This window comes from Notolepis coatsorum (genome assembly GCF_963971535.1).
Source record: "Notolepis coatsorum genome assembly, chromosome: 10".
In the NCBI taxonomy this organism is placed as follows: Eukaryota; Metazoa; Chordata; class Actinopteri; order Aulopiformes; family Paralepididae; genus Notolepis; species Notolepis coatsorum.
Genome location: NC_140174.1, coordinates 42,406,335 through 42,417,568, shown reverse-complemented (window position 1 = coordinate 42,417,568; position 11,234 = coordinate 42,406,335). Strand labels below are relative to the sequence as shown.

Sequence of the window (11,234 nt, the reverse complement as noted above, 5' to 3'; positions counted from 1 at the left end):
AATACGTGAACGAATCTTGGCGGCTGTCATTGATTTATTCTTAGTAAATGTCCCTTGTTTTTTAATTTGTGAAAGCAGTGATCTGAGGGAATAAAATAACTTGTGCAATACCGTACCTAGGTATTACGCATTTCACAAAACACTGTCACCTTTCCGAGTGTGCACTGTTCCGCCCAGAATATAATCTACCAGATTGTAAAATTAACCAGTGGTTTTACATGAAATCTAACTGTTTTAATTGCTTAGATAAACGCTTTTCTGAAATCCATGTCTAATCTTAAATAATAATAATGTAGAATAATCTACAACTATGAACTTGCAATGACAGGTGCAGGTGTTGCAGTTTTGTACACCTAGTTTATACATGGTATTTGTCCATTTGAACATTAAAAGATACAATACCTTTAGCAGCATGGTACGGAAGCCCGTACATTCATACATTTTATTTACTCAAGTTTGTGATAAATTTCTCGATCGAGAAAACGAAACGATAGTCTATATTAAATCGCTGCAGGAAACATCATTCAGTCTCTGTCTCGCAATGTCAGAGGAGCAGGTAGCCCTGTTTGACTATGCACTCGGTGCATCAGTCACGAAAGGGGCTAAGCAGGAGGATATTGATCACCGCGTCACATCTCTTCAATCAAGGCCTGACACAGGCTGAAATAGCTTTATGCCTTGCTGTTACAGATAATATATATATACACATTAATGTGCCTCAAAGTGAGCTCTCAGAGCACCTGGCTACGGGAGGCTGAAACGCAAAACTGGCCCCCGTATGTCCAAACCCTCCCTCCCCCTCCTAGACCTATTGTACAGTTTCCTCCCCATCGTATGTATATTTTCTGTTAGGATATCTGTTTAACAGTACTGTATATTTGCATATCTTGTATGTCGCAAATGTAACAGTGTATACCTGTATGTCATGTACTCTCCTGAAATAAATTAATCAGATTTAATTTGTTTTCTCGTGATAATGAGATAATTATCGCGAGAAAACAGTAAATAAAATGTATGAATGTACGGCCTCTTAGGGCTTCCGTAGCATGGTATTACAACTGTTAAATGTATATTCCATTGGCTGCAGTAGCAGGTTTATCTCCAGGTTTAATACCCCATTATTGGAGACAGGTCTTTTTACAGAAATAAGATCTTCCAAGCTATTTTGTAAGACTTTAAATGAGACATGGCATTTATTGGAAGTTTTACCATATACATTATTTCCTCAGGTTTTGAAATCAAGACAAAAAACACCTTTGATCTAATAAAGTTTTATTTTCTTAGAAATGACCAGTTTCCTGTTCTCTTTTTTTGTCTTTCTAGGAAATTAAACCCCTTTTTGAATTCCAACTAGCATCTACATAATGGTTATTGAATACTTCACAATATATTAAGTCTAGATGTTATGGTACATGCATACGATTCAGGCTGCATGAGGCGCCACAGTCACCACGATACACAGGGAGAGAGGGTGGGGGGCGGGGCGTAGAGGAAAGCAGGGAAACGTGGAGGGAAGTGGGGAGGGGGACTGCAGAAAAAACACTCGTGGTTCCAGTTCTAGGGAGCGCTCTGACGCCCCCTATTGGAACCCTCTCCAGGAAACACTTGACTGCATGAACTCAAAAAGAAAAATTTAAAATAAGGAAAAAAAAAATAAAAACATTAACACATACACACAACTTATACTGTACACACCTTACGCCACACACATTTACACACATAGATCGTACACACCTTTTTACAATTGTGGAGCTCCTCCACCTGCCATAGAAGCTATTAAAGCTGGAGAGGGTTGCCTTTTCTTTTTTTTTTCTTTTCTTTTTTTTAGTGTTAAACGAGATTCTCTTTCACAGAAAGAAGTTGGATCACTGGGACACCTGAGTTATACTGCAGTAAGCCTGGGGAGGGAGGGAGGGGACGCTAACCAAAGAAAATTAATAACAATAATTATCATAATAATATATAATAAAATAAAAGACATTCAAATACAGTCAGATTTTTGCTTGAAAATACAAAACTACATGAGAAAGCATTAAAATCAAATCCATTGATCAGAATAACATATTAAAAAAGCCCAAGTGCTCCATCACACAGTCTCGCTCTCTTTATCCACACGCGAGTGAGCGACATCAGCCCATCTGTTGCCTAGTTACGACTGCCGGGAGGGGGGCAGTCAATGGGGACGGCAGCTTGAGAGGAAGCAGGAAGTCTCTTTGACAGCAGTTCTTCCCAACAAGAAGTGTGCCCTCAGAGGGAGGGGGGTGAGACGGGGGCCCAACACAACGGGGGAACCTTCACACATTGCAAACAGGGGGAGGGGGGGGCAGCATTGGGTCTCCACGGACACGCCCCCTCACCATACACCCCCCACCCCTAACTCTTCCTATTCTGTTTTTCCATCGTGCCGTTTTTTTTTCTCCACCTGAAGACTGCAATAACAAATGCTTGAGTGAGGAATCTCATGTGGCCATTCTGTATGGGGTCAGTCAGTTTGTCCTCTGCGCCCTCTGGTGGAGGCTCCCAGCATTGCAGTGTGTCTGCAGTGAGCCAAAGGCTGCTTCCTCTGCAGAACTTCCTCTCTCTCTCTGTCTCTCTCTCTCTCACCTTAGAGCCCGCCTGAGAGCGCCGTGTGCACAGAGTCTCTCTGGGTCCATATGGCTGCAAGTGGGTGTCTATGTATGTATGGATGTAACAGAATGTGTTCGAGTGTGTGTGTGTGCGTGCAAGTGTCCTATGTGCAAGTGTAAATAATATGTACTTGTGTGCATGCGCTCAGTTGTGTTGCAGTGTGTTGGACTCGATGGGCGGTGCCGAGTCGTAGAGCGTGTCCGTGTCGTGAGTGGGCTCTCCGGCCAGCGTGCACGGGTTGGACAACGTTCCGGCTCCGCAGTCGCAGAAAAACCTTGAGAGCACAGATGTCAGGATTAAAATGGGATTAACAGATTACTACTGCTGGGGCTACAGCAGCCCAAGGAGGGGGGGGGGGACTGGAAGAGATGATTGTACCAATAAGGAGCTAGACTCACCTATCGTGCCGTATAAATTCTACATCGTGCCCCTGGTGGCATTTCTTGATGCAGTTCACGCAGATGGCGTTTCTGTCCGTCGTGTTACAAGTGTGACACCTGGGTGACGAGACAAAGTAAAAAGTTTACATAACATCATAAATACAACAGCAGAATGGTTGGTGTTGCAGGGGAGACATGTGTACTAGGGATATACCACTATGTTGCAGGGGAGACGTGTGTACTAGGGATATACCACTATGTTGCAGGGGAGACGTGTGTACTAGGGATGTACCACTATTTTGTAGGAGAGACATGTGTACTAGGGATGTACCACTATGTTGCAGGGGAGACATGTGTACTAGGGATGTACCACTATGTTGCAGGGGAGACATGTGTACTAGGGATGTACCACTATGTTGCAGGGGAGACATGTACTAGGGATGTACCACTATGTTGCAGGGGAGACGTGTACTAGGGATGTACCAATATGTTGCAGGGGAGACATGTACTAGGGATATACCACTATGTTGCAGGGGAGACATGTGTACTAGGGATGTACCACTATGTTGCAGGGGAGACATGAGTACTAGGGATGTACCACTATGTTGCAGGGGAGACATGTACTAGGGATGTACCACTATGTTGCAGGGGAGACATGTGTACTAGGGATGTACCAATATGTTGCAGGGGAGACATGTACTAGGGATGTACCACTATGTTGCAGGGGAGACATGTGTACTAGGGATGTACCACTATGTTGCAGGGGAGACGTGTACTAGGGATGTACCACTATGTTGCAGGGGAGACGTGTGTACTAGGGATGTACCACTATGTAAGCGGATGAATGGAGTCAGTGAGACTGTTTCCACCTGGCGTTAAGAGCTGATCAGGGTGATTCGATCACAAGTGGACAGACTCAGGCCATGGTTACACTAAGGGCCCGCGTCCACCTAGCGCATATTTAGGACCGCACGCGTCTGTTTTCAATGTATTACAATGGGGAGGGAGCGCATGCGGCCCCATGCGGCCGCCTCTAGGAAGTGCGCTGCCGTCGGCTTCTTTCTTCAGCGCCTTTATGCGGCCGCACAAGCCAGAGAGTTGAAACTGGCTGAACTTTTCTAGAGCGGTGCGCCGAGCGCATATTCAAACAACCAATCACAGCCAGTCATCTACCACTCTGCTTGTAACCTGACACCGGAGCTGCCTGCCTGTCTGGCTGTCTCCACACAGACCATTGAGATCCGCGACAAAACTAATAATAATAACTACACGAATACACTACTAAAAAGCTAATAAAAAGCAAAGGGCGAACTGTGGTGTCAGGCAATAACTATATATATAATTAATATACAATAAAGTTATTCAAATATGCTATAATATGTGCAAAACCGCGGCATGGCTGTAGATTTCTTTCTGTCATCTACAAGATGCGCGTCAAGCCAGCTCTGCCGGCGCACTCCCAGCATGTTTCACGGAGAAATATGCGCTAGGTGGACGCGGGCCCTTACGTTTCATTTTTGAATTATATCGTTTGCATGTCCAAGTTAAAGGGCAACGCCGTTTTGGCAGGAACACGCGTTTTCCTAGCGGCAACGCTCAAAGGGTGTTTTCGTTTTGAGAACTCCCCGACAACAGTGCCATGTAATTTGCGCAATCCAGATATGGAGCCGTTCATGCCCAACGCCCATGCGCAGTAGACACCGATGCCAAATTCTTCCCTGGCTGGACCACTCCGTCCATTAGTCCAAACATCAGAACTATTTCTGGGAGTCACTTGCAATATCGCGCTATAATTAATATAATTTGCTGTCTCCCGACACCAACTGGCCATATGGGGAGGCTATACAGGATATCAGCTGCGTCTTCCTCAGATTGCTTATTCATGTGCTTTATAACGGAGCAGATGGATAACCATTTGACTCCATCCTCCCAGACACAGTCAGAGATTGATTTTGTACTTGCTTTTAATTTCGCCATAATTAATTAGATCATTACAACTGTTTTCCATTGATCTTCCCCGTTTAAACCCAAAACCAAGAGGTGAATTATATCCACAGTGGTAGGGCTAACTCTAATGTAAGGATGTCATGCTGTCCACATGCACGTTATTTCATGTGTTGTCAAGTTATTGTTATAAGGAGCCCAGTCCAAACTACAACAGTCTGCATCCCCTTAATGTATTGTACCCATTCTGCAATCTGTTAAATAACGTTTATCCATTTCTACTAGCGTAAACGTTACTACGTTAATGTACGATAGCCTCGATGCTAACTATATACATGGAAAACGCCAATCACATTAGCATGTAGCTAACAACATCAGAGATATTTTTGTGAGACTAAACTCTCCGCTCTTGGTGGTAAAGAAGAAGCATTTTGTATAAAAGTATTCTGTACTTCTGTATGACAACTAATAAAGAAACTTGAAACTTGTTGGTTTTGTTTAATCAACAAATGAGGCAGAACACAGTGAATGTATCCGTTTGTTTATTGCACTTTGTTTCTTGCTGAAAAATAAATGCTATGTTGCTAAATGGCTCATGCGAGGTATTTAAAGATGGTGGCTTTCTGATTTTGAGCAGGAAGTGTAGTGACACGTTCAACCTTTCTGATTGGTTGAAAATGGCCTTCATGTTTGAACTACATCGCCACCTACTGCTTTGGCATTGTACTACATGTATATACATCACTCGGTGCTCACGAGACAAACAACGTCGAACTTGCCTGCCAATACACAGCGTTCTGAAAAGCTAAATGAAACAAAATTGTTTTGGCTATAATGTAACCGCAGCCTCAAAGTAGTACAGGAGTGAACGCACCCAAGACGCACTGAGGACGCACCGAGATCCCATCACTCAGAACACATTTGTAGGTGCTCTGGGCTGCAGATGGCCACATTCTGTAAGCAGTGTGTATATGCGTCCTGGGCCATATTGAAGGTAGACACGCCTAGTCAACTGTGTCAGGTCTTCTGGAGTTGTGGCTATTAACCGTTTTCTATATAATTCTGTGCTGAACACAAAGAAGGTCAAAATATCTGCTCTCCCTTTCTTCCTCTTTGTTTCTCATAGATGGCTTTATCCACAATGTCTTGAATTTTTCTGAATGCTCATATATAATGTGGGCTCATCACAGCACTATACCTTTTCATAATCGCAAACATTCACAAAACAATAATAAATTAAAGCCGATTCACACCACTGGCAAATTTAGTCTTTCCAAAGGGTCAGATTCACTCAGTAAATGGCTCCCCGCTGCTCACAAATTTCCAGAGATTTTTTGTTTCTGTAGATTCATTCATTCATACAGGCACTACCAAAACAAGTGGTGAGGAGGAGGTTGTAAAGAGTTAATGTTAAGTGGCAATTTAGAGTATGGAATGAATAGCCATCTCGCCTCTGTATTATATATGGGGGGGGGGAATCACAACTATTCTCACTGTCGGGAGGCATTTTAAAAGTCAGTCTCTAAAGGATTTTTAAGTGTAAGGAATTTCACAGTGTAAATTGTAATGGGAACACTGCATACACTATTATATAATTAGCCTCTAACTTGCATGTATCTTTAGTAGGCTTGGGTGTAAGTGTTTTTGCATATTGAAGAGGAAGCGAGATCCGATCACAATGGTCACTCAAGATGCATGTGGAGACACATGCTAATGCCAGGTGTGAACTCCGGTGCTTAGAGCTGCTCCACTTGTGATCGGATCACCCAGATCGCATCCTGATACCAGGTGGAAACAGGCTAAGTGGTTGTATATATAAATTGTACTTTTACAGCCAATTGTAGAAATGGCCTTTTACTGGGAGTCTGTAGCTTTATACCAAGTGAGCAGCTGAATAACAATAAGGACATCTGTTAAAGACATACTGAGCAGACTCATCGTAAAAAACAATGTATAGACTCATACAAACATGATCCCTCTCACCGCCGCACTACCAAACGGTTAACCCTGACTGCGACAATACACAGAATGTTAACCCAGGCGACCGTCGGTTGTGTGATAGTAAAGGGTTAACCTTCGGTCGTGTGGCAGTGAAAGGGTTAACCGGCTGTCGTGTGGCAGTCGTGTGGCAGTGAAAGGGTTAAGTAATCACTTGCAATGCCTAGTTTGACAGTATGCTCTGAACTTAGTTAGATAGTTCCTATGCAAGCGCCACATAGTTTTGGCAGGGCTCTCGTTACATCTAGTGGCTGAAACTACCCAGTAAGCCTTTAAAACAATAAAAAGAAAAACAATTACATGCTTGTGTTGTAACCCCCATACCATCGTGATACAACTTCTTACAGCAATCGGTATCTGCCGATATAGCGGGGGGGGGGGGGGGGGGGTCAAATACTGTATGGGTATGGGCTTCAAAAGGCAACAACGTTTGTTTGAGTGTGTGTGTACCTGTAGAAGTCGTGCATTGGGTAACTGGTGTAGCTGGAGATCTTGTAGAGACACTGTCCTCTGCTCACAGCCTTCTCTATGGCGTCCTGGTTATTCATGATCTTATTATCTAACAGGACAGCAGGAGGGGAGGGTGGAGAGCAGTGTTTTTAAGTGTCAGTGGAATGTTAGCATATCCTACACAGCATCTCAGCATGAGGGCTGGGAGGTGTACCGTATTCTAAAAGGTATGTTGTCATGGATCCATGCAGTTATTATGTTTATACAATACCACCTTCAATGATACATACAGTTCTACTTTAATTTAATTCAATATACACATACACATTGCCACCTTACACATTAAGGTGGCAATATCAAGAATTTGCGAGGAAATTGGATAGAGACACCATTAACAACACGAAATTGACACCAAAGAGACACTGTAATTGTAGCTAGAAAAATTAAATACCGTCTGTGATGGCAAAATATTGTGTTGATATTTTGGCATCATCTTCCAGCCTTAAAAAGAGAGGCGCTAGCTACCTTTCATGGTGACGTTGACCCCCGAGGCCAGGAACAGGCCTCCGAAGCGGTTGTTAAAGATCTGGTTTCCCTCCAGAGTCGCCGTCGCATGGTTAGTGATCTCAATACCTGAGAAAGACCAACAGAACAGAACAATCGGCACAGAGCGGTTAGATAAGGATGACGTGAGACGTCGGCCGTCGTCACATGGGGTTCACGTGCGTGTCAGCTGACCTGCGGCGAAGCCGTCGAAGATGCGGTTCTTGCGGAGGATTGGGTGGCTGTTGGTGCTGATGAGCACACCGGCCTGGGCGTTCCTGAAGATGTCGTTCTCTTCCAGTAGACCTACGCATGCACAAACAAATCAAAAACATATGCGTTAGTGTTCATTTATATCGCTCTGGTCGATAGAATTTGTGGTGGAACCGGAGAGGTAAAATCTTCATGGTTGATACAAATGTATCGTTAAAACATTGCTAATTAAATACAAATTTAGGTTCAGGAGTTCAGTAGAGGACTTTACTTTCTCTGATCAGGAGAAGATCAAGCAACCCCCGGTTTCAGGGAAACGGGGGCGGGGGAGGGGCGAGCAGGTGAGGGAAGAGGAAGGGGGGAGGGGGAGGTGTGAACAGAAGACTTAACCCTTAGAAGTCAACGGGGCCTATTGCTCCCGTGGGCGGAGAACAAAAGAATTAGAATCTCTCACAAATGCTCAGGAAGTCCCGTTTTTCAAAAATCTGTAAAAATAGCACAAAGACAATTTCGAGTGCATAATAGTGTAATCTATATGTATCCTTACTTGCTAAACATAATACGACTTGTAAATATGTTTAATTCTTGCTCAATTGTATAGTTCTAAATATCCCTGTATTCCCCCGAAACTACAACGCGTCACGTACATGCACGCGCGCACACACACACAGCGCATAGGTGTTAATCACTGAGTGATCTAATATGCATATTCTTCAGCGCGAGAGGGGGGGGGTTGTGTTTTCTCACTGTCTGTCGTTGATAATATAATCTGAAGAGGTCCTGCATTATTATTATTATCATTCTCGAGAATACACGCGGACCCGACGGAACGTTAACTTATGAATAAAAAGTAGTCTAACATGCTTTTCATCCTCGCCCGTGTATATACCCACGTCGCGCTAAAACATCAACTACTGTATGAGTAGAGACAGAGTGCTTGTGTGTACGAGTTATGATGAGGTATCTCGCAGTTTTCTAGAGTAGAAAGGTGCGCCCAGTAGAGCACACACACACACACACAGAAGGAATTTCTTGTACAGCGAGTTGGGCGTTTTATTTATTTTATCACTTGTAGGCTACCATAGCGAAGGCTCATGGCAGCAACGTTAGTGGTTGAAACGTGATTCGAGAGTGATACCAAGTGGAAGGAAATATATCCTGTCATCAGTGCGTATAGCAGGTATCCTCGAAATTCTCCGCTATCTCCTCTGCTCCTGTCTGTCCGCCTGCACTGCTCCAACTGCCTGTGTCTGTCTACTGCTTTGGTCCAATCATATTCAGAGTCCCGTCAGAATCCCCCCCCCCCCCCCACCCACAGTCTGCGAATCAGAGGCAGAGTAGGGCGGGTCTTCACGAAATGCGTGTTGTCTCTTTCAACGGGTTGGAGTCAGAGCGAGAGTTGACAGCGCATATACAGGTAGTCTAATCTGCAGGTACTGTAGCGAGTAGCATAGTTTTGCCAGCAGGCAGTTAGTAGAAAAATATGGCATGTTCAAAGATGGCCAGTAAAATAAAAGTCAACAGTGAAAATCGCTGCAATAATAATTCTTTCTTTCTTTCTTTCTTTCTTTCTTTCTTTCTTTCTTTCTTTCTTTCTTTCTTTCTTTCTTTCTTTCTTTCTTTCTCTCTCTCTCTCTCTCTCTCATTCTAGAGAAATACAACCACAAATTGTTATTGGTTTGCTTCTTTTTCTTACAGTACTATATATACTGTACTTTACTGTATATACTGTACCATCCACTGTACTGAAACATCTCAATATAAGTAATCATGGTATGCTGCAAAAGGTGATATGGTATGTGATATGGTACAGTACTGTAAATACCATCTCTCTCTCTCTCTCTCTCTCTCTCTCTCTCTCTCTCTCTGGCTTTATTGAGGAAGGGCACACCTCTATCAGCTGAGTAACAATGTTCATCAAAGTGTTGAGTGCTACAGTGTAGGTTAGTATATTAGGACAAGTGCATACCTACATGTATGACCTATATCTATCTACTACTTTTGGATATGAGCATTTTTTCAATACCCAACTATGTAGTGGCCGCTTGTCGCTAGGCTAGGCCTCCTGCTGGGTCCATTCACTGGAATAACAAAGGAATGACTGGGCCTTTGCTCCAGGTGTGAAATGGTTCTAGTGACAATGATCACATTGAATTCTGGGAGTGTAGTTCTCTCATCAGATAGCTGAATGAACTTGGATCTAGTTCAAAGTCCTATACTGAAAAGGTGTTAGGATTTTACCAGAATGTTTGATAGGACATTGATTGAAAACTATCGTCTCAAATTTGACAATTGATGGCTTATTTTGAAGGTATGAATCTGTAATTTTATATTATGTAACAAAAAAAAAGGGGGAAATTCTCAGGAGGAGGAGCTATTTAGGTTAGACTTCTAAGGGTTAACTGACTTCCACTAATGCATCAATAGAATCGTATCCGCTCTAGGGATGCAAGATGCTTTTTCAGGCCTGTCAAACATTTCCATTTGACATGTTAATGGCACGATATGCTGCGATTAATCGCGACTAGCGCCAATTTTTTTTATAATAAAATAAATACAGAATCTGTAGGGGCTGTGGCCATAAAGAAATGCATGACAACACGGTTCAGGGAAGTAATCAGTACTCATCAGTCACAGGAGTCTTCAATAACATTGAATGGTGATCCATTAGTTCTCTGAGGTAACAATATCTTTGTTGGCAGACGACTCCTTTGGACACTTAGGCCATGTCCAGACTAAAACGATTGATCTTTTTCGTTTTCGTTTCGTTTATTTAAAAAAAGGTTTCCGTAAAAACTAAACCGTCTCATGATAATAAGTGCGTGGCACAAATTTACAAAATAAATGTCTTTCCTGTTTTTAGACGTCGCTCTTTTATTTTGAAAACCGCCGACCGGAAGTGTTATAGTGTCTGTTTCTAGCAGCTTAATTTGTGTCGGCCGGTTCTGTGCTTTTTCGAGCTAACGTAACATTTTCCAAAGGAGAGGAGAGAAAGACCGCGGCTCACATGCAGCTCAAACTACCTGTTGGAATAAATTAATTGATTGATGTTTAACTTGCCTCTGTGTGTCCAGTCAT

The 11,234-nt window shown here is 43.2% G+C and overlaps 1 protein-coding gene across 2 annotated transcripts in view; it reads right to left on the bottom strand.

The window, feature by feature from the left end:
• Position 1: 1 nt before the first annotated feature.
• Positions 2-11,234, bottom strand: part of fbxo11b (F-box protein 11b) — a 39,772-nt gene continuing 28,539 nt past the window's right edge. For both annotated transcript variants that reach the window (XM_084323750.1, XM_084323751.1), the window contains exons 18-22: positions 8,139-8,249; positions 7,926-8,033; positions 7,401-7,509; positions 3,027-3,125; positions 2-2,902 (exon numbers count right to left, since the gene is read on the bottom strand). In XM_084323750.1, the coding sequence (XP_084179876.1) occupies positions 2,773-2,902; positions 3,027-3,125; positions 7,401-7,509; positions 7,926-8,033; positions 8,139-8,249 (557 nt within the window). In that variant the 3' untranslated portion in view covers positions 2-2,772. The remainder of the gene's footprint in view (positions 2,903-3,026; positions 3,126-7,400; positions 7,510-7,925; positions 8,034-8,138; positions 8,250-11,234) is intronic.